Source organism: Sebastes umbrosus, chromosome 13 (genome assembly GCF_015220745.1).
Source record: "Sebastes umbrosus isolate fSebUmb1 chromosome 13, fSebUmb1.pri, whole genome shotgun sequence".
In the NCBI taxonomy this organism is placed as follows: domain Eukaryota; kingdom Metazoa; phylum Chordata; class Actinopteri; order Perciformes; family Sebastidae; genus Sebastes; species Sebastes umbrosus.
Genome location: NC_051281.1, coordinates 5,525,769 through 5,550,478, shown reverse-complemented (window position 1 = coordinate 5,550,478; position 24,710 = coordinate 5,525,769). Strand labels below are relative to the sequence as shown.

Below are 24,710 nucleotides of genomic sequence, written 5' to 3'. Positions count from 1 at the left end.
TGTAAATTATAATCTAAAAATGTGCATTAAAGATTGTAAATTATATTCTAAAAATGTGCAAAACTATACAATAAAGACTGTAAATTATTATCTAAAAATGTGCATTAAAGACTGTAAATTATTATCTAAAAATTTGCATTAAAGACTGTAAATTGTTATCTAAAAATGTGCATTAAAGACTGTAAATTATTATGTAAAATGTGCAAAAATGTGCATTAAAGACTGTAAATTGTTATGTAAAATGTGCAAAAATGTGCATTAAAGACTGTAAATTATTATGTAAAATGTGCAAAAATGTGCATTAAAGACTGTAAATTATTATCAAAAAAATGTGCAGAAATGTGCATTAAAGACTGTAAATTGTTATCTAAAAAATATGCATTAATGACTGTAAATTATTATCTAAAAATGTGCAAAAATGTGCATTGAAGACTGTAAATTATACTCTAAAAATGTGCAGAAATGTGCATTAAAGACTGTAAATTATAATCTAAAAATGTGCATTAAAGACTGTAAATTGTTATAAAAAAATGTGCATTAAAGACTGTAAGAATTATAATCTATAACGGCAGCAGTGAATATTTGGTGTTTAACAGGAAAAAAATATCGTTTTTCATGGTCAATTTTGCGATTTTGGGCTATTTTGCTTCCATAACATGTCTTTTTTCAGACTAGTGGAAAGAAAACATCCTAGATATACATTTAGGTGTTTATTTTACTACTTTGTCTATTCGCGTCTGTAAATTTCTGTATATTTGCATACTTAAACATAAAACTTCAGAAAACTTGTAACACAAAATGACAATGTAATCTTAATGTAAGTAATCAACTGGGGAAGTTTCATGGTGATATCTATTAGTTATTTTTGACCCTATATTCACCTGTAGTGTGTTTACCATACATATCTATGAAGGCTGTTTTCTCAAAATAAGTTTTTCTCAGACTCTGAGCCAGAAATCTCCACTTCAGTAACTCTTACATACACCAAACTTTCTAGTTTCATTCCTATCTATATTATGAAGGTTTTCACTGAGGGGTTTGTTCATATATCATTCATAGCCTGATTTATAAAACATTTTATCCCTAAAAACATGGCGAAAGATTACTTTTTTATGGCTGTTGACAGTATTTTCTGATTTATGGAGTAATAAAAAGAGATATATAAAAAAACCTTTGACTCTAATATGTCAACAAAATGAAAACAATAATTTTGTACTTGGCTTTATCCAATGTTCAGATTTCTGTTCTGGAAATGTATGCAAATTATTTAAAATTTAATAAGATAATAATCTCATTTGCATATTTAAATATATATTTTCAGAAAACGTGTAAAACAAAAATTAATTGTCTTAATGTCAGTAATGAACTGGAGAAGTTTCATGGCGATATCTGTTTATTAAATCTTTTACCCTATTCACCTGTAGTGTCTCCCCTTAAATAAACTACATATTTTCTTAAACCACCTTACTGCCTGTTTGTGTAGGTAAATCAGTAACACTTTATAATAATAAGGGTGCAAATCGCATGCTAAAATATTATTGATTCCTGCTGCTTTCTATTAAGAGGTGATCAAATCACTATGAGTTTATCGTTAAAGCTTCATGGGTCATTTGTTGATTTTTAATCTTCTTTAATAAAGTGCTCAAGGCTACACTTTGTAGAATTTACATGCCAGCCGAGGATTAGAAGAAAGCAAAAAACAAGAAGGAGAAAAACAATTAGACAAACAACCTGAATACCCAACTAATCATTTCCCTGCCAGTCATTGTTTGGTACAACAAAGCTAAAACTGATGAAGTCTGATACAACAGTCCTGTTATAAATCCTCCCTTCATGAGTCATGTGCAGCTTTCGTTGAAACTGTTTAATGTCGATTCAAATTTATGATCATTTCAGGCAAACCACTTGAAATGACGATGTGTAAATGAGACCTTTAATTCTTCTTTATTTGGTAGAAACTGTTCACAGTGTTTCCTCTCTGTCTCTGTCCAAGGTGCTGATTTCTTCCTCTCTGTCTAGCAGAGCTGACTGGACTCACATGTGAGCTGTCTGTGGTGCTGAACTCCCGTCTGCCTCTCTGTCTTTAAAGGGAAACTGGAAGACCGAGGACGGCAGATATACAAGCTGTTGTTATGATACGTACATGAAACAAAGCGGAGTTTGCCGATCATTTTCAGACCACTCTCACTCAACACTTAGCTTCATCCCAGATGGCCTAGTCGCTGTGAAAATATCCGTGTATTGGAACGATCAGATGAGATGAAGATGAAACATGAGAAGGACTGCAAACTCTGTCGCGACTTTTAAAAACTCACTTTTTTGATTTTATTTATGTTTTATAACACTTCAGTTGTTTTACTCTTTGGGTTTTTATGTGTTTAGCTATTTTATTTTAGTACATTTCGTTATCCTTGTGTTTTAAATGTGGTCTGTTTTTATTGTAAAGCACTTTGTATTGAAAGGTGCTATATAAATAAATATTATTATTTGTTGTTTTGCTTTTCCTCACATCCGTTTCTCTTCTCGCGCACTGATTCGTTTAAGCTGAACAGCCAATCAGAGTGATCTCTCTCGCCAACAAGCTCCTCCACCGATTCAACATGCTAAATTGGCCAAAAAGCGTTGGCTAGGTGTGTCAGGGAGTAGTCACAGCAGTGACTGAAATCAAATTATTGCAATGTTATTACTGTGCTCAATTCAATTTACTTTATTCTCCCAATAAAAAAGTATAGATAGCAGAGGAGGATGTTAACGGAGATAAGAAAGGAAGCAATGAAGCACATTTCCTTAGCATACAGAGAACTCAACCAGCTCTCATCATGGCTGCCACTAGAGCTGCAACCATTAATCGATTAGTTATCAACTATTAAATTAATCACCAACTATTTTGATAATCACTTTTAAGAAATAAAAAAGTCTAAATTTTCTGACATTTTATAGACCAAATAACTAATTGATTAATCAAGAACAACAACAATGAAAGTAATCCTTAGTTGCAGTCCTAGTTAGGAACCTTCCTGAGCAACAAACACCATTCGACAGCAGCCTCGGTCTTTTCATGGGGTTTGTTGACAATAAGAAAAACACCAGATGCAGCTCCTCTGAGACGTGCTGGGTGTTTTTTTCCATTGTGTGTCCATCCTTGTGGTGGTTTTCAAAATGAAGGTATTAAATATTAAAGAAGCGTACTGTGTATTTGTGGTTGTTTTTGCTTGACTGACAGCAGCGGTGGTAGTTGGTGCCTGCTTGCCCCCTCTAAGGCCTAAGACTACAGCTGTTGTTGAAATTTGGATGTTATGGCTCTTACTAAATTGCAAGACGAGTGATAAATCTAAAGTTTCCTACAGTATGCGTGACGATATGTCCATGATATGTCCATTTCTTTATCCTCTTTTTCTTTCCAGCTCAGTAGACCGTGTCTTGTGTGGCTCCACTGCCCCTCAATTACCGATAGCCCTGCAGACAAAGCTGTACCTCTCCCAACAAGTACCACCCAATGGACTGGCAGACAGACCTCCGTACATGCCGATATCAGACCTTTATTGTGAATCACAGTTGGTGTCACAGAAAGGTCGGACCGGTCTTTGTTGTCCCCTGGATCCCCCCGTTTATCTGAATAGTAAATCGAGGGAGCTCTGACATGAATTGACTGCGGTGTGACTGTCTGTCATTATGTGGTTTGCTGAAAGGATAATGATAGGTAGGTTGGTACAAATCAATGTGAGAGAGAGAAAGGGAGACGGAGGGAGGGAGAATGAGGCAGCGAGTGAGAGAGAACAATGGAGAATAAGCAGTGAAGTAAACATCTCGTTATGTGTCCCTGAGTCCATAGAAAACACGCTGTTTATTATTTGACTCAACAACATGCCGAAGACACACAAAGCCTCATGTTGATCTTTGCTCCGGTTCACAGTCAGAAGAATTAAAGATTGCTCCCTGGGAAACTTGCCTGTCTGTTTGTACGTGTTTACAAGTTTATCATATTGTGTGCCAGAGTTTCATGTCCCCCGCAGGAATATCAACAGAGCTTCGTCTTATTAAAAGCATCGGTCGTGCTGAAACTCGAGACACGTGGGGGCCGTATTTTCGCGTAACTGCTTCAGTGCCTTTGTTGTGGATACAAAATTACTGACATTACTCTGCTGAGGTGTCATCTTAGACCTGTCTTTCAAGCAAGACGAGGTAGGTGAATGTGCAAACGGTTAAAGCCGATCATGGCAACCACTACACATCTCATCATACTAAACCATAAAGAGGGGCTGTAATAAGATAAAATCTCATTTAATCTGCATTTGGGAGCACTGAAAATGTTTTTTCCTGGGGACAGAGTTTACAGTGTAATTGAGAAGAGTGATGGAGTATCCAATCTTAGATTTGCTCAATTTGCCCAAATGAAATTCTGGTGTCTGTCGCTAGCAGGATATTTACAGTATACAATTAAAAACTTGTGCACTAAAAGCTTTTCACCCAGAGAAAAATGGACCATTAAGCAGCTTCAGAGAGGTTTTTTCCACCACTCCCACCCCACAAGCACTAAATATAGAGCTGAGGAGTGCACAGTTTACTGTAAATACCTAATAGGAACATTTTATTTAGCCTTGACAACTTGGCAACAAGTGAAGGTTATAAAAGTAGCTTCACTGGCTGACATCTGTGACGTATGTCTGTGTGGAAGAAGTACTTACATCCGTTATTAATCTAACCACCATGTTTATAGACTGTGGGAGGAAATCAATGCAGGAAGATTGAACATGCAAACTCCACCCAGCCGGCCGACGGGTTCAAACCCACAACCTTCTTACTGCAGCTGAGGCGACAGTGCTGAACACAACAATTGAAAGATCCTGCTACTAAAAAGTCCTGCATTCAAATGTTTTACTTGAACAAAAGTGCAAAAGTGTTAGCAGCAAAATGAAGTTAAAGTTACTGTGAGGAACTTTTAACTGGTTATGAAACTATCTTAATTTAATACTGATGCCTCTGTACGACCTACAGAAGTAAATAAGACCATCAGCTAGAATCTTGGCTATTCCTATACAGTTATTCTTAATGCTTGTCATCAGGTCTGATTCTCAGCATCATCAGACCAAACGATTTACAGCACGTAAGTTCACCAGAAACTCCTTCAGCTCAGACTCCAGCGGGGGCGTCTGGCAACAACCAGCCCGCCGCGGAAAGACACAGATCCGGCTTCTCTGCCGCCTTCGACCTGGCAGGAGGCGGAGAGCAGAGCTTCGCCTCACTGCTCCAACACAGACACCACGCTGCCCAGAGGCCCAGGCCGTATTGCTGGGCCCGCTGGAGGGAAGGGAGGCACGGGAGAACCAGAACCAGGACTGAATGGGGGCAGACTGTCAGACCCTGCTGCAGTAAAATGAGAGGTTTTCTAAAGGGACTCTGGTGCTCGGGAATACCATCGCTTTTGTCCACATGGACCGCCAAGTTCCTCATAGTAGGTGTAAAAGTATTAAAAGTAAAAGTTTTTATTATGCAGAATGGTTACTATCACTGAAGTAAAAGTTGAGTAAAAGAGTGTGCACTGACCGATATCCCAGGAGCTAGGACTTTCGATCTCCTTGCGACCTATGAAGTACCAGACGCAGGCCATCCAGTGGGCCAGCAGGGCGAACATGGACATCAGCAGCGTGAGAACCACAGCGCTGTACTGGGAGTATCGCTCCAGCTTCTGCAGCAGCCGCAGCAACCGAAGCAGCCGGACCGTCTTCAGCAGGTGGACGCCAAAGTACTGCACAGAAAGATACATATACCACACCGGATCACACACACAGTCTCAACCTCCAGCGCTTCTTATATATAAATATAAATGAACCAAAAGTGTAAAAGTATGATCGTTTATTCATTCCTTCGTCATGTGCTATTAATACTTCCTTGGCGGAGTTGACAGTTTTATTCAAAAGATGGATGTTTAATTTATTCTTCACATGATATGAAACATTTTTCTCCTCCATATTAAAATTTAAAACTGAATACTCATTTTGCATGCATGTGTAGTACTTTAGCCGACAGTTTGAATCATCTTGTAGCATTCAGAGCATGGAAACACAAAGTTAATGAGACTTGCAGTGTGTGCACTAACACCAGATTGGCTCGGTGCCATTTGTTTGTCTGATGAGCATCAGTTTGGATGAAATGTTGATCTAATAAATTCACGAGAAAGCCGATGGCATTATGCAGTCATTTTCTCTCTTTCTCCTCATTTGGCTCGTTGCCATTGGGTGTGTTAGTGTCGAGAGTGAATGCAGAAGGAGGAGACAGAGTATGTGTCCACATTCAAGTGCTTTTCTTTCCTAGAGAGAAACAAAAGGTGAAATAAGAAGCCACACTTTGTTAATGTAGACACACACAGAGGAGACTCACCACGCTGACGTTGAAAGCATACAGCAGGTCAAAGGGCAGGGCGGCAATGAGATCGACAAAGAGCCAGGTGGTGACGTAGTGAACGCAGATGGAGCGGGCGTCGTACACGACCTGACCCGACGTGCTCACAAAAGTAGTTCGAAAGTTCAGCAGTATGTCTGCAGAGGACGACAACAACAGCAGAAGCTGACAGCAGGAATCACCAACAGGACGGTGAAGGTGACAAACGATGACGACTAACATACAGAGCAGCGATGGTTATTCAGCGAATCACAATGTAAGTTTGACGAGAACAGAGAAAGAGACGTCAGCACTTCATAAACTGCACGTTATAGCAGACTGACTAAAAACAAAACTCAAAACACAATAAGTATGCAGAAGCCAGAAAGTGCTCAGTCAGTTTCATATACAGTTTCTCCAGGGAAATTAAAGGTGCTCTTGAAGTTGCAAAACTAATCGCAGAAAACAAAACTTTATTCAGGCAGAGCAAAGAGAAGAGTTAAACTAAAAGTCTTTTTTCTAATCAGGTTTAAAACTCTCAGGTCTGACCTTCATCGAAAATTAAAGGGCGGGTCCATGATGCGTTCTTTTCCCTTCGTTTCAAATGGAAACGCCATCTCAGCCGTTAGTAAAAGGCAGTGACGTAGGTTACCAAAGTAAGCTATTCAATAAGGTGATGAATAATGATAACTTAAAGTGGTTAGTTTGAATTTTTCGAAGCGGGTTGTATTTATACTCCCGTGTTCTACGAGGTAAAATGACTGCTTTTATGAATGGAGTCTGGTGGCTTTGAAGAGAGTGATACAACAGCTTCAGTTCCCCGTAAGAAAGGGCTGTCTGACGGTGAGGTAGCAGAAAGACACCTAAAATAATCAATATCAGTTTAAGTGTACGCTATATTTAAAAATATTTTCAACGCTTTACCTTTACCTCTTCACTCTCCTTTCTGACAGGAGAGTGAAGCTGTTTTATCGCCGTCTTCAAAGCCACCAGACTACATTCACAAAAACTGTAATTTTACCTCTCACATCACAAGAGTTGCTGGTCTACCGCTGCATCGATTGGTTAGTCTGTTTGTGTTATTGTGTGACTTTTGGATCCGAACTAACGTGGCGTCCACAGAAGGACATTGCTTAGCTTCTGTGCCGGTACTCCTGCCTGCTTCTCCAAACTGGGAGCATGCCGACGGCCAAACAATTGACTGTAATACACACTGACTATGAATAAGGATATGTGTATATATATGTAGAACGTCATCATGCTGAAAGCCTCGTCAGGTCACATAGGCAAACGTTTTTAAAAGGCTTTGAGACGATGGCATTTTGATGCTAAAACATACGTCCTTCGGCTGTGAATACATAAGGGACCACTGTGAAGCTACAGAATGATATATAAACCTCAACAAAAACAAAACAACATAATGGACCTGCCCTTTAAGTTTATACTGCATTAGAGATTATTTTCAAATGTCAGTTTATAGATTAGATTATTACCTTCCAGGAAGCCACCAATTTCCAAAGTTTTAAATAAAATAGGAAACTTAATATATAAATACTTAAAGATCCCCTTGAAGTAAATGGGGGTCGGTTTACAAACTCTCACACTCCCATGAAGTCGTATCCTCACTACTTCCCAAACACATTCATCTTTGCTAAAACATTACTATTTAAACACTTCGGACACGTCTGGACTCGCACGGACGAGTAGCGCGTCTGCTCAAGCCTGAGACTGTTTATGCAGAAGTGTTTTAAATAGTAAGGTTTTATTGAAGTTGCATGTGTTTGGGAAGTAGTGAGCATACGACTGGATAAATGAGACTTGGATTAAACTGCACGAGTTGTGTGAGAATTTGTAAATGTATGTTTTTATATAGTTTTGCTGTTGTTAAACGCGGCCCTCATTAACTTTAATTCCTCAAGACTTCTCTCTGTTTATTTGATTCTTCGTTCACCGCGGAGGCATGAGAGAAAAACAAAGTTTTCTTCAAGAATTCAAAGTAAAACAGGGTGAGTTATTGATATACAAATGGTCATTTTGTGGGTGAAGTATTCCTTTAAATCTTCCTCCTTGGATGCTCCAATAAATAACATAAAACAGTCTCATACAGTGTTGTTTAAACATTAACAGAAATGTCTGAAAGCAGTGATGCAATTTGTTGTTAACCGGCTCAAACATGTCAAAACCACCAGCATGACTCAAGTTAACCTGCTATTCCATGTTCCAGGGCTTAACAGGAGTCTTTGGGATGTAGTTAATTCATAAAAAGCAGCTTTATAAACAAAAATGAGCAAATAATCAGCAGACTGATGGCACATTTCAATGAGTGACCGTAGTGATAAACAGGCCTATTAGTCCTAACAAACAGGATATCTTTAACTGCGGGTGGCTCGTATAATTTCATTGCAGAAGTTTGCTTTCCCATTAAGGCAAATTGTCCATTGAAGAGCACTCATACTACTCTCCTACTGTTAGATGGACAACGGCGGGGACAGAAAGGCCTGTTGTTTTCTAGGAAATGAGTTAACAATGAGACGTAATGGGCTGTTGTGAATGGCTCATATCCTTTTCACTGCTGTGAGTATGCATCATTAAAAACTTCAGCTAAACTTTTATCATGACTGATGAGCCTCTCAGAGACGGGCTGCTTTATTGACTTCCCATCAGGGGCGGGAATACGTCCAACAAATAGGCGATCTTTACGATCATTAAATCTTGTTAATTACTGAAGCTAGTGTTTGATAAAAGAAAGCACTTATCAAACAGGTGTGTGTCCTCCGTCAGTGTGTTTGTCACGAGAGAAAGTAATTTAGCTTAACAAACGCAGTACGTTCTCTCACCTAAAATAAACAGGATCTCTACAAGGATGTCGCTGACGCTGGGCGGGCTTCGTGGGGCGGTGCTGCTCCCTTCGTCCCGCACTCCCACCACGGTGAAACACACGTTGTAGGGCACGGTGACGGCCACGTAGAAGGTCGCCAGCAGGATCAACCAATCCCAGCCGGCCTTGAAGGTACCGTAATGGAGCAGGATGAAGCGGGATTTCTGGATGGCTGCTACCTTGTACTCCGGGATCGGAGGCTTGTCCCCAAACATGTTCTGGATTGAATGATAGGGAGAGAGAAAGAGGTTAACACCACCTCTCTCTTTCTCTTGTTCACGTTTTTAAACGTGTTCTTATGTTCACTGAACCTCTTCAAGCTCATGTAGTGCAGACAGGTGTTATGAAAACCCACAAAAGTCTAATAGAAATTCTAGTCAAGATCCCAAGGTCTCCAACAATACCAAGTACAAGTACTGAGCTGTGTGTCAGGTAGAATTACAGCGTGTATAATCAAATATTTCACAGGACATTTAGAGTGCAGCCGTAAAAACTGTGCAGCCGTAAAAACTGCACTTCACTCAATTTAAGTGTGTTATATCGCAGAGTTTTCATTCAGTGTTGGAAAAAGCAGAAATAAAATGATGTCAAATACTGTGGGAAAATGTTTTCCATAACTTGAGGAGACATTTAAGAAGAAAATTGTGAGGATTAGTTTCAATAAGCGTGCACGTATACATGTTTTCTAAAGCTGCCCATCTTAGTCGATCATTGGACCAACGGGTCGTTGTGGTCTTAGTCGACTAAGATTTCTTTTGTCAATTTTTTTTATGCTTTTTTCATGCTGAATGATTTATTTCTTAGAAACTTATGAGCACATCTCTGGTAAAGACCAAATAAATTCTTCGTTGACTAACACTCATGCGATTTTGTCAACTAATTGATGAGTTGATTTAATCGACAGATCTGTGAAACTGAGTTTCTCCACAAAGAATCACACAAAAGCACCACTTTAATTCATTTTGTGGTTACCAGAGATGTGCTCATGAGTTTCTCAGAAATAAGTTATTCGGCATGAAAAAGTATAAAAAATTACTAATCGACTAAAGAAATCTAAGACCAAAACGACCGATTAGTCGACTAAGAGGGAGTAGCGTTAGTATTTATGTATGTTATGAAAGGACCACAAAGGTTTAATCTGATTTCACTTAGATTCTATGTCCTGAACATCATAATCATAAAGTTGTTTCCTTCTTGAGGACACTGCTTATTGTTAACAGGGTCTTATTGCAACCTCAAAAAAAAATCTGTTAAAGCAAATAAAAAACAAAGTTCTGAGTTCTGCATTTTGGCCGTCATCATCTTGGATTTTGCACGGGCAACACAGTAGTAGCGACCTGCCGATCACAAGGTAGCCACGCCCTAAAGCATCCCCTGCTTTATGGTCTATTTGAGTCTAAATGGGACCATAATTTACTAAATGAACATCATGCTGTATTGAAGAAGTCTCGAAACTAGAGATTGAGACCATAAACTCATGTTTACAATGTTTACTGAGGTAATAAATCAAGTGAGAAGTAGGCTCATTTTCTCATAGACTTCTATACAATCAGACTTCTTTTTGCAACCAGAGGAGTCGCCCCCTGCTGGCTGTTAGAAAGAATGCAAGTTTGAGGTACTTCAGCTTCACTTCTCAGACCCCAGAGGTTGCCCACTGATTCCCAAGAATACATAATCCCTCAATAAGTGTGCGTCACACTTGCTGGATGTAAACTGCACAGGTCTGCATGTTTGTTTTATCACTGACATCAGCGAAATGCAGCTCTTTTACCCCAAAGTCAAACAGAAGTGAGCAACACACTGCAGATGACCTTCATACTGTACCATCTGTCAGGGCGGGTGGACTGCAGCAGATCTACCACAACGCTAGACCTTGTTGTTTGGTTTAAGAAACATCTTGGGGAAAAAACAAACTTATTTTTATTGTAAAGTAGCATATAACCTTTTTTATGCCATCTGGAGTCTTTGAAGAATCTGGATTCTTTGTTGTTGAACAACCTGTAGGGATTTTAACGATTGGCTTGTACTATATTTATCCTTCCCTCTGTGACTTGAATGTAATCATCAGTGCAAAAGTCTCAAAAGTAACAATAATGATTGCATGAGAAGCAGTCTGCCGCTAGTTTGGTATGCAATACATTATCTGGCAAACAAACATCTTATAAATATAATGAACCTGTGTGGTGACTGAGCATGAATGCAGAGAAACTTACATTGTTGAGCTTCAGTTTGCTCTTGTCTTGTTTCTGCAGGTGTCCTGACAGGTGATAGAGGACAGCTCTGCTGCGGCGGCGGTTGGAGTTGAAGCCTGGAGGGCGAGTTACCTGATGCACCTCCAGACCCGTCTCCTCGTCTGTGGAGGAGATGGGAACATGTTGAGCCACAATCCACAACACAGGGGGAGAATTAAGACCGAGCTCTGTGTCGGTTGAAACACTCTCAGCCAAGAGACAGTGCTTTTGGGGTTAATACCATTTGTTACACGGATTTGGTGCTAAATTTAACCATTTTTTTAACCACTCAAGAATTGACAAAAATTAAAAATTCAAGCAAATCCAAGCTACCAGATTCTTATTGCAGTACACATCACAGGAGACAGAGGACAACAACATAGACGGAAAGGGAAGAAAGAGACAAAGGAGGATTTAAATGGCTTCTATTTCTGATTCATCACTGAGACGAGACTATAAACATTAACTCTCTGACACCCGCAATACACATGTTTTGTCTTTTTTAGGGGGGTGTTGAGGGTGTTTAGGGGGAGATAGCAGGTCAACAAAGACAAACAAAGCTGGCAACCTGAAGAGTCATTTGAGATGCAGTAAATAAAAAATAAATAAAAAATTAACATGATTTAATTACTTAAAATAAATTGTGAAAGTGTATAAGGGTTTAGAACATTATGATGGAAGTATATGATGACCATTCCCATGCTCATTTATGTCTCAAGATGTTGCAGTCATTTTTAGGTTGATACCATTTGTTACACAGATTTGGTGCTAAATTTAACCATTTTTTACCACTCGAGCATTGATAGAAATTGTCAATAATCCCTCGAAAATACCACATTAAGACACCGAGACCTGGAGGAATACCATAGAAAAAGCCATGCTGTGATTTGGTTTCAAAAACTTTTGACATTTGGAGATTTCTGCAAGAATTGCATTTTTCAGCGTTTTGGATGGCGAACACTTCTGTTCTGGAAACTGCTCAGAAACCACCTTATTGTCAATCTAGCTAGAAAAACCATCCATCCTCTGAATGCTCTAGGTCTCTAGTTTGTGGCTGTAAAGTTTCATGAGGCTGTGATTATCCTAGAGGTCACCACAGGTCATTTTATACAGTGAGGTCAAGTTTCGAAAAATGATCTCACTACAATGAAATGTCTACTATGGGGACTAACATCATCACACATGAATACAGTTGGGCTTTTGGATCCACAAGAGTCTCAGCTTTACAGTGATACCCAATTTATGTAATTCATAGACTGTTTAGGGACCCCAGTATGCAGAAATATTCAAATACATCATTGTTAGAATAGACGAAAATGACACATTTATACTTCATTCAAGAAACTGCATGTGATTATCATAAAGTGGGCGTGTCTGTAAAGGGGAGACTCGTGGGTACCCATAGAACCCATTTTCATTCACATATCTGGAGGTCAGAGGTCAAGGGACCCCTTTTGAAAATGGCCATACCAGTTTTTCCTCACCAAAATTAACTTTGGAGTGTTATTTAGCCTCCTTCCTGACAAGCTCCTTAGGTCTTCTAGTTTCATACCAACTCTAGCTTCAAGACTGCGGGTCTCAGAGGGTTTTAACTGCTTTATTTTATAAGTCACATGCAGAGAAAAACATCACCTGTACTTCCTTTCCTCATGCAAATCATCGTCATGGTATAAGCTATACCATGACGCTGTCTCAGTAAAGCAGCCTACAGTCTCACGTGGCTCTCTTTGTTAACGTGTTTCAGAGTGGAAGTCCCTGTATATTAGATCTTAACTCCTCTGTGCCAGCTCTCTACTCCGTTGTACACATGCTGCTCCACTGTGTGTGTAAATATTTAATGTCATATTGACCTGCTGTCTGCCCTCGTGGCTCTTTATCGACTAAACAGGGAGTTCTTTAGGTAGCATTCGATGCTCTGGGCTCTGCTCCAGATCCGTATTTACAGAACAGAATCAATGATGAAAACATGATAAAGATCAGGTAAGGTAGAGAAGGAAAGAGGACACAAAGAAGTACAGCAGGTAGATTCATAAGTAAAGGGAGTTGTTTTCTGTTAAGCCATCATCAACGACGGAAAGTCTTTTCTTGTTCTCTCCATTTCCACTGTACATTTCCTATTATGATTGTCCCTCTGTCCGTCTATAATATGATGCCATGCTTGGCAACCCCTGTAACCAAATCATTTTCATATTCAGCCAGTAAATTTGATTTGTTCATCGTATCTAGGGAGGATTTCAAACAGCACGGAGAAACTAACCACTGTCACTGGGACTCTTTCTTTCTCTCCGTATGTACTGTGAAGTTGGCGGTTATTCACAAATCCATTACTATGAAGAAACATGTGGCATAAACACGGTGTATGTTTTCAGCAACCCAGTCTAACAGGAAGGCATATAAATAGCATCATATTACAAGGAGGATGCATTTTAGGCTTTTCGTGTGTCATTTGTACGCCATGCAACAAAACAACAGTCCGCAGTTAGGCTTAGGCAACAAAATCAGTTTGTTAGGTTGAGGAAAAACGTCACAGTCGGGCTTAAAATAGGTGCGTAAACTAAGTAAAATATGTGCAGAAAAAACGTAACACAGGTAGGTACGGAAATAAATGTCACAAACGTAACTTACAAAACAAAACACCGGTCTCCTGTATGAAAGTTGTTGTGTTTGTTGACCCGTTTTAACATTACTCTAATACCTGTAGGGATATCATTCCACTGTTTTGTTGATGTAACTTAACTGAAAAAGCAGTTTGAGTTACGTCAATTTTGTTGACCCGTCGGAGGCTGCTCTTTCCTCTTCCCTCGCCCCTTTGCTGCTCTGGAGCGTCACAGGCCAGCTGGCGAGCGAGCTACGCCCGGGGCGATTGTGGAGCTTTTGAACTCCAAAAAGGCAGATAAACAGGTTCCCGTTAATTTATAACGGACATTTGTGTTGTGATATTTAAACAAACTCTCCGTCAACGAGGAAATAAAAGCCCCTCGTCTACAGACCGGTCTCTAGAGAGAGCTTCAGCCAGCTCATAGCGGTCTGTGAGAGTGACCGCCCGGCTGGCGAGGTAGCGACCCCGGCAGTTTGTGGAGCTTCTAAACTCCAAGAGCAAATGTTCGATTCGCCATTTAATATCATAAAACTGCCAATATTCTAAATCTACACAGTTTATTTCTCGCCTCAAAAACTTTCGGAAGTGAATTTAGTGATGAAATAGCTACGAAAAATGGAAAAGAAACGAGCTGTTTTCTGCTGCTGTTGTTGTAACCATAGCCTGTACCGTTCCAACACTTTGCATTGTGGGATATAGAAGGCAAGGTGACCTATCCGATGCATACTGTACTGTAGATTTTGCTTTTGTTCGCATACTACATGCTACATTTCGTACAAATCAGTACGTACTACTAGTATAGTATGAGGTTTTGAATACAGCCCCTATGTAGGAGCTCGTTTTAAGCCAACGGAAACACAACGATTCTTATTATCAGGTAATTATACACTGATGAAAACATAGTCATGAATATTATATTGCATTTCTGCTAATAGATCCCCTAAAGTCCTACACACTGCTCCTTAAAGACAGTCCTTGTTTCCAGTCTTTGTGCTAAGCTAACCGGCTGCTGGCTGCAGCTACACATTCAGCACACAGAGAGGAGAGAGTGGTATTGATTATCATCTAACTCATGATCGGTCCCAAATGTCAAACTATTGCTTTAAGGGAAACATAAACACACTGATTCACCCAGGAGGTGGAAGCTGGAACACACTGAGATATTAGGGTCATTGTTCCACCTATAAAGGTGTTCAACCAAATTCATTTGTAGAGAAAGGTGCTGACCATTCTGACCTGCCGCTGCTCCACATGCATTTGCTGTTGGCGGATATGGGAATGCAATATAAGGAAGGAGATGGTATTTACACGCCTTAGGGGTGCTGTGATTACTGATAGAGCTGCTTTTCAGAATATACAGTGTGTTCTCTGGGGGAGCCTGCGTGTGCTAGTGGGGGAAATGGGCTGGCTATACACTTTAAATTATTAATACAGTCAATTAACACAGCGTGCATGTGTGTGTGTGAGCAAGTTCTAGGGCATACTAGTGTGTGTCTGCACTTTTTGTGAGTGTTTATGGGCACAATTCGCTTTCTATGTCTTTTTCTGTCCCTCTCAATCTCCTTCCGTCTCACCAACCGATGCTGCGTTTCAGAAAAAAGCACATCACGCTGCGCTAAGTGCCAAAAATGAGACGCTCATCCAGTCAGCAGACTCCCACTAAGAAGCAGAAGCAGGTAAATGGGATTGTTGGTGTCACATCATGAAATGTCAAGGTCTCACTTTTTCCCCTCTGTCATTTTGTTCTCACATCAAGAGGTGCTTAAATCAGCCAAAACCGGAAAGTTATGTTAACCCCCTGGGAACTGTGGGCCATCTCAACTGACTTTACTGTCTTTCAGATGCTGTAGCAGGTTCAGTTTTAGAGCTAGAGTGAAGGTACTGATATCATATAAAACTAGAAAAAGCTAAGGAGTCATCAAGCATGTTGGGAAGGAGGTTAAATAACGCTCCAAAGCTGAGCCAAATTAAGTCTAGGAAAAACTAGCATGGCCATTTTCAAAGGGCTCCCTTGACCTCTGACCTCCAGATATGTGAATGTAAATGGGTTCTATGGGTACCCACGAGTCTCCCCTTTACAGACACGCCCACTTTATGATAATCACATGCAGTTTTGGGCAAAAAAAGATGCAGTTTCTTGAATGAAGTAACAGTAACATGTGTCATTTTCGTCTATTCTAACAATGATGTATTTGAATATTTCTGCATACTGGGGTCTCTAAACAGTGTTGGAATTACATACATTGGGTATCACTGTAAAGCTGAGACTCGTGTGGATCCAAAGAGCCCAACTGTATTCATGTGTGATGATGTTAGTCCCAATAGGAGCCATTTCGTTGTAGTGAAATTTGACCTCACTGTATAAAATGACCTGTGGTGACCTCTAGGATAATCACAGCCTCATGAAACTTTAAAGCCACAAACTAGAGACCTAGAGCATTCAGAGGATGGATGGTTTTCTTAGGTAGACTGACAATAAGGGGGTTTCTGAGCAGTTTCCACAACAGAAGTGCTCGTCATCCAATCGCTGAATTTTCTTGATACCAAATCACATCATGGCTTTAGCTATGGTGTTCCTCAAGGTCTTGGTGTCTTAATGTGGTATTTTGGAGGGATTATTGATAATTTTTTATCAATTCTCCAGTGGTAAAAAATGGTTACATTTGGCACCAAATCTGTGTAACAAATGGTTCAACCCTAAAACTGCTGCAACAACTTATGAGACAAGTGAGCAATTAATTAATTCATGTTTATTTTCTGATTTATGACTAGAACAACTTGACACTTCGTGCTGAGCTGCATCTCAAATTAATCTTCAGATTCCCAGCTTTCAGATGTGGTACACCACCTCTACGTGACATCTACTGCTGACTTGCTATCTCCCCCTAAACACCCCCTGTACCCCCCTAAAAAAGACAAAAACATGTCTATGGCGGGTCTCAGAGGGTTAATGTTATAGTCGTGTCTGAATGATGAATCAGAAATAGAAGCCATTTATCTCCTCCTTTGTCTCTCTCTTCCCGTTCCGTCTAGTTTGTTGTCCTCTGTCCCCTGCGGTGTGTGCTGCACTCCGAATCTGGAAATGTAATAACTCATGCGGTCTGTAAAACACAGCCGGAGCATATCAAAGCAGGCTTCAGTCATTTCGGCGGCGAGGCAATGAGATATTCAGCCAAAAGAGAGAGCCTGTGCAAGTGGGGGGAAATTGGGTAAGTGATTTCAAGCAGGTGCTCTTTTCCACCAGGAAGCACTACAGACAGCAGCTCTGAAAGCCAGTCTAAAGAAAACTCAAATTTTAAACACTCCACTTCATCTTAAGAGTCTTAATTACTCTGCTTCTCTCAGCGTCTCCCTACATTCCACTGTCGAGCTCTCTGTAGTGAACTCAGCTGGCAACAGGATATTTGGAAGTTAAAAAAAGTAATGTTAATGTCTGTAATAACTGTGTATTCAATGTTTTCAACACAGTGATTCAAGACGTTCCCTTCACGGGCTCAACACACACCTCTAAAAACCTGCTCTTTCAGCTTTGCATGCTGGGATTTCTCACTCTGTTTTCACAGGAGAACGAAAAACAAACAGCTCGAAACCTCCTGAACAGCTCTGAGCAGGAACTGACGGAGGGTCGATCAATAGTGTGAGCTCCGAGGAAAATACAACCGAGCAACCAAACACATTTACAACTGTTCATATGCTATGTCAGGAAGGTGAACGCGCAAAAAGAAGAAAGCTAATAATGGAGGGGGACTAACCTGGCTTGGACCTCACTTCATAAATCCTACAGGTGCAATATCCTGGTGAATTATAGTTTATATTCTAGCACTGCAGGATAGAAGCTAAGCTTTCAAGGTGTTCAGAAGATCTATGATATATAAGAGACAAAATACCATCCATGCCTGCTAGAATGACACACAAGCATTTTCTGATGTGATGGCAGGACGACATAACTTGTCTGTGCCTTTCAAAAAACATTATCACTGCCTGAAAATAAAGATTTTGTGACAAAGCTACTGTATGGATAATTAAGGTTAAAGAAAGGATCCTGGTTTGGCTTAAAATAAGTACTTTGTTAAGGTTCACTGCATTTCCACCAGATCCGGTGACGGAGGGCGTCTCAACGCTTTCCATTAATGTTCTATTAATAACCAGTGCATGGTGGGAGTGTTGTGGTGAGTTGGAGAGGGTCTGTATTTGCATGAAGTTGAAAATTCTCAACTTTATGCTAATGAGTCCGTCCAGCGTGACGCGTCCGGCTCACGAAACTTGGACGGAGCTGTCAAAATAGGCGATCTAGTTTTAAAATTAAACCAGATTCAGCAGTGGCATCGCTTATTTCTCTACTAAAATGTTTTCAGGAGAGGATTTTGGTGGATTGTTTAGACCGAATAACAGAAAGTTTACGAGCAGGCGGGAGGGTAATTAAAATTGTCTTCCAACTATACAACCAAAATGACTGCGTTGTCATGGAGCAAGCTTTCACAGATAGAATATATTGCATTAAAAAATTATGAACTCCAGAGCATGAAGGTTCATTCTTGATCTTTGGAATATTACTTTGACATAAATAATCTCAACTCAAAGTCCATTTAGAGCACTTGCATTTTTCTGGCGCTTTCAGCTGCATCTCATGGTCTTCAGCAATAATGGAATTGGCTCATCAAGAGTGGAACTTGTGATGACAAAGACGGTGGGTCACACTTATGGCAACATTCAGACTGTGAGTTGCAGTTGAAAGCTAAAACTACCAGACCGGTAAGCTGGTGTTGTTCATATAAACTCACCCGTGTCAGGTCCATGCTCAGAATCCTGGTCCTTCTTCTTGTCAGTGATGTCTTTGTGGGACACGAGGAACAGCACCACCTCACCCTTTTCATTCTTAATGGGGACGATGTCCAGAAGACACCAGAACTGTGCACCTGGAGAGAGAGAGAGAACACAAACACAAACATACAGTCAATGCATCTTTTCCACCCAAATGTACCTTATGATGTACTATTACCTGTCACAATAACATCATCATTCATCATTCATCACCTCAATATAAATGACATGACAGGGCTGCTCGATTATGGCAAAAACAAATTATTTTTGATAAATATTGAGATCATAATTATTTAACAAGATTTCTCATTGACTTCGGAAACATCATGCATTTAAAAGGAAAATGCAGCCTACATTTTAAAGTTAAATGCATCACTTTGGTGCATTTTTAGAGCAAAATTAAGATGCTAGATTTCTGAAAAGCTTTGTGCACTTGGTTGTAGGTCTATAGATAGGAATGGTGACGACATGGCAAAAAAGTCACACCCCACAAAGCATGGTAAACGAGACGGGGTCCATGTTTCAAGACGGGTTGGGTGGGTTTGCCGATAGACGCACTGAGAACAGTCCACCCCGGTTGTCACACGAGAGAGGGCACAGCGAGGGCACATCAAGCACTAAGATGCGAGGTCTGGGCAAGGGGTGCTGTAAAGCTTCACCTAGACTGTCGTGGTGCATCGCCATGGAGGAAATGCACCCGTGAGGGCCAGCCAGCGCCGGGGAGAGGTCCCTCGAAGGGACTGAGCGGGGCGAAAGCACACCACTGTAAAGGAAACGGGTGCGCAGGATTTATAACACAAGATAAAACAAGAGCGTCATTGCAAAACGGCATAATAATCACTTTATGTTGATTATCTTGTTTTATAATCGTTGGAAGCCAAAATGGTAATTGAAATTGAAATTTGATTAATTGCACTGCCCTCTGACATTACAAATAATATTTAGAAGTAACCTAATTGCTTACGGTCACACACTCCACAAAGAGATGTGTTACACTTGAGAATGAGAGTCCGTATGGAAGATATACATGTGAGTGAGTTAGTTATAAGGAAAGCAGGCTGAGCTCTTATGATTAAATCTCTGTGATTTGCTGCATGTTATGTGAATACATATTGTCTAGCGTACAGACCTGGCCCTCAGGGCACACATGGACTTCAAATTAGGCGCTCAGGGAAGAAAGTGTAGTAAAAGTGAAACAATGAGAGAAATATAAGGATGTGTCAATCAATATTCCCCTCACTATCCCATGGTTTGTACATCATTCATGAGTAGAAATGATGGGTTGAGACCAGTTGAGAGGCTACCACACGTTCTTTACATTCAGGGGGAGCATGTGCTGCCTGCAGCTGTAATGAGACTCACTGTTCATAGCGGCTCTTCAGCCTGCATTTCTGTTTTCACCTACACAGTTATGATTCACAGGATCCCCCCATGTGAGTAGTGCAGTGTGGAGAAGGAGATTGCAGGAAGTATAGATTCACTTTAAAGCTCCACAAGTGTGCGTGCCTCAACTGTAAACTAGAGTACCACAGACAACACTTACACCTTCGATAGGCTGTATGAGATTCTTGCAAAGGGAGCTTTTGGGCTCTGATCACATTTGTTTCCACCGCAGAACATGCATCATTTAAACCATCTGTGTTTGTGATGATATTACTAAGAGGAGTCTAGCAGATGTTTAGAATCTGAATGAAATCAGTGTTGGTGTTTTAACGCGATAAGTTGGTAAAAACGATATGATGCAAAAATGATTGTGGCCGTCAAAAGTTTCTTAAATCAACAATTTACCACCAGGCTGAAAGAAGTGATGGTGGGATGTAATCTAGTACATTTACTAAAGCACTTTACTTAAGTACAATTTTGAGGTACTTGTACTTTACTTGAGCATTACCATTTTATGTTACTCTACTCAGTGCTCAAAGTGGGCCGGTACTCACCGGTAGGCAGTACCAGCACTTCTTCATTTTACTCCTTGGCGTACCGTGAATTTTTCTTTCGCTTCAGCACTTCTCACAAGCTGCTCGTACTCTTTTCTGCCCTCTCCATATCAAGTACCCTTTTCCCCTAGAGATTCACAGCGGCAGCGTATTTGCTATTCCCCATATGAACTTGAAAACTACGTGGAGATCATCTGGATGAGCCGATATACGGCACGGGGGAGGTGGGGAGAGAACAAGGGTGCTGTAATTTATCAAAACAATGTTCACGTCCTTTTTGTAAAATAATTAGTGAACTGTTCGTCATAACTTTTTTCATTTTGTGGAAAAATATAATTAATGAAACATTATTTAAAAGCTTTCAGAATCTGCTCTTTTAGGGCAAACATTTCCAGAAGAATTCAATGTTCAGACGAAGGACATGTAAATAATAAAATAATCATTTAACTAGTAATAATAATGGTCCAAAATGATGAAAAATTCCTGACTGGGACACTGCTCCTACAACCTGAATGATGCCCGACTGTAGGCTACAAATAACACAGGAAAGCACTTTAACTACCAACACTAAACACACCACCTTAACCCTATAATGTTCCAGTTGGACTATTATTGGAGTATTATAGGCCTACTATAGAAGATGCATAGCCCAAGTCTAATAATATAGCAATATAACCGCAGCTGATGACTGACACAGTATAAAATACTTAAAGAAATAATGAATAAATAGGAATAAGAGTTTGCTGATAGCGGCCGATACACACAACAAAATGTGACTAAAAGAGTAGCGGCACTTATTTTTTTTCCACTTCAAGCACTGCTTCTACTCTACTAACATTTGGAGGAAAATATTGTTGTTTTAACTCCTTTACACCCACTGGACTCGCAATCACATTTTCTGTAACTCTGGCAAAGTGCAATACATCTTTTGCACTTCTAACTCATAATAAAGTCCAGGAGTACACCTCTACATCACTGACACAAGTTAAACCACTGGAGGTTAAGATACTCTTCAAGCTTTACAAACATGGATCCACATTCACTATAATTAAAAGAAATACACAAAGCATTTAATTGAAAACACTGTCACACCAGCTTGGTGGTACAACATAACTTTTCTTAAAAGGACCTGGCATTATTCTATGTGTCTCTTTTTCTAAGCAAATCCCATAAAAATAACTAAACCTACAATGTGTGAGTCGATCTCTCAGTACTTTATGACTTCCCTTCTCTGTCTCCATTCGTTCCTTCTAAGGATGTTGTTCTAAAAAATCTTTTTTTTAGCAAACCTTACATATTGAATTTGTTGGAGACTATTTTCAGCCACGGATTAATAAAAAAATCTGAAAAGTGAAGCCAATGCTGAAGTGCCTTAAACTTGCATTCTCTCTAATAGCCAGCAGGGGGCGACTCCTCTGGTTGCTAAAAGAAGTCTGATTGTATAGAAGTCAATGAGAAAATGACTTTACTTCTCACTTGATTTATTACCTCAGTAAACATTGTAAACATGAGATTATGGTCTCAATCACTAGTTTCAAGTCTTCTTCAATACAGCATGATGTTCATTTAGTAAATTATGGTCCCATTTAGAGTCAAATAGACCATAAAGCAAGGGATGCTTTAGGGCGTGACTACCTTGTGATTGACAGGTCGCTACCACGGCGTTGTCCGGTCTGGGAGTTGTCCGTATTTTCCTCTTACAACTTTCACCCTTTCACAGTGTGTTTTCAGTTCATGAAAACTAATTATAACCTTTTTGTTGGTCTAAAAATGTCTTATTCAGCGTTCGGTTGTACTTAGCTCCACCCTCTCGTGTCACTTCTGGTTGCAAAAAAACATGATGGCGACGCCCAAAATGCCGAACTCAAGGCTTCAAAATTGTAGTCCACAAATCCTTGGGTGACTACGTCCACTTCTTATATACAGTCTATGGGATTAATACACATTTGATGAACTAGTGAGGACGGTGTATGCGGGATTCAGTCAAAGTAAACTACAGTGTGTGTGTTCATGGTAATGAGGGATTATGTCACCCAGCAGTGCAACAGTGTGGCTCATTGATGTGTTTTTAATGGAGCTCTACGGCACAGGGGAAGAAGATATATCAGGCTTTGATAAACAAACAATACTTGTCAATTCATTGTTGGTTTTGGTCTTTTCATGGGATTTGTTGACATTAAGAAAAATACTGAATATCGCCCGCCTTATCTTTATCAAACGAGAAAAGTAACCCCCTGCTCGTTGGTACATAAATGCATGAAATCAGGCTAAAACGAGCTGTTTTGGTTTCCTGTTACTCACCTTTAATCTCCGACTCGTGACTTTGTGAGCTGCATGTGGCACGCTGCATACGGTTTCCTGCAGCTGTGAGACTAATTCCCCACACAGGATCACGCATGTAAATAATGCATTTAAACGAGCGAGACGACGGCCTCAATAAAAACATCAGCCATATTGAGGCTGTATTTGTCCCTGTTTGACTGGAACACGCTAGTAAACAATAGCAGTACTGAAACAGCATGTACTGTCCTCTGTTCTGCCTCGCCATGCATAACTATGAGCACGGCACAAAGATAAGGAATGAAAGGCTGTCATTAATATACATATATATGCATTGATTATTTATGATATTATTATTAGAGCACAGCGTGATTACTGACAGAAGGTTATAAAAGGGGTTTGGTGAAGTCTTTGGTATATTCATTTGTCATGTGTGCTTGTTGTTCATTACCAGCCGTGGTTTTGTTTTCACCTTGTGAGTCTGTGTTTGTGTCATCATGGCAAAATGTGGTCCTGGAGACACCTTTGCTGTGTCTCAACTTGCATACTTCTGTACTTACGCCTGCTATTTTGAGTGTCTAAGCGCGTTCACACTGACAAGTATGGCAAAAGGCAGTGCACTATGAGTACCTGGATGGTGTACTCACAACGTTCAGCAAATGTAGTTTGTTTTGTTTTGAGTACTTTGCCAGGTGTCCGTCTGTCTCTGGACAGATTTTGTCAACGTGATAGCATCACGACCGTACAACATGCAGTCACGAAACTTTACAGGCAGTAGTAGTTGAGATCCAAATGAGTAAGTAATGAGGGTAGGAAGTGGTCCCCCAACATTTTTGAAAGATGGTGTCTATTTGTTTCATGCTTTTTCTTATAGATATTTTTTTGTTATTTCCAATCATTCAACATAGAAATATGTTTCACTCCCCTGACAACTTAGTGTCTGGGCAGACGTGGAGGAGGAGAGTGAATTTGTAAGTACAGAGCAGGAGGAGGCATCCCAACCAACCCAAGATGAGGAAAAACTCTGATTACAGGATTACCACCGTTTATTTATTTAGTGTTTTGTCAGCTTTTTGAAATGAAAGATGAGCAAATCCTGCAGGAAAAGTCATGTCTTTTTTTTTTTTTTTTTTGCTATACTCCAAAATACAAATTTGTGTGATTCTTATATTGCAGTGACTGAATTCAGGCTGGTATTTATTCACACTTGTTAACCTTAAAACCTGTAACACTGAAATTAACCTCAAAGCTTGAAGAGTCTTTTGTTTTTAACTCAAGTGTTGTCTCATCGGAGGGAGTTGTTTTTGTTCGTGTGGAAGTTCCAACTAAAATAAGAAAATAATCAAATTTGATTAGTACAGTATGGTTACTTTAAACCACTTTTTAATTAAAACAATTACAGTATTGTGATATATAATTACATATACTGTGGTAGAAGATTTTGGCCATATCGCCCACCCCTATTAGCCATGCTACTGTAGCAGCGTGACTCTATGTTTGGAGATGCTGAGATCTTTGGTGATCCTGACTTTTCATCTAGCGTCATCATCAGATCTTTTTTTTATTTTTCCGTAACTTTTTAAATA

The 24,710-nt window shown here is 40.0% G+C and overlaps 1 protein-coding gene across 1 annotated transcript in view; it reads right to left on the bottom strand.

Annotated features, from left to right (window-relative positions):
* The window catches only part of kcnh3 (potassium voltage-gated channel, subfamily H (eag-related), member 3), a 161,731-nt gene that overhangs the window by 34,031 nt on the left and 102,990 nt on the right, over window positions 1-24,710 (bottom strand). Inside the window, exons 3-7 of the mRNA XM_037789538.1 lie at window positions 18,868-19,002; window positions 11,470-11,609; window positions 9,216-9,474; window positions 6,379-6,536; window positions 5,545-5,746 (exon numbers count right to left, since the gene is read on the bottom strand). Of these exons, the coding sequence (XP_037645466.1) occupies window positions 5,545-5,746; window positions 6,379-6,536; window positions 9,216-9,474; window positions 11,470-11,609; window positions 18,868-19,002 (894 nt within the window). The remainder of the gene's footprint in view (window positions 1-5,544; window positions 5,747-6,378; window positions 6,537-9,215; window positions 9,475-11,469; window positions 11,610-18,867; window positions 19,003-24,710) is intronic.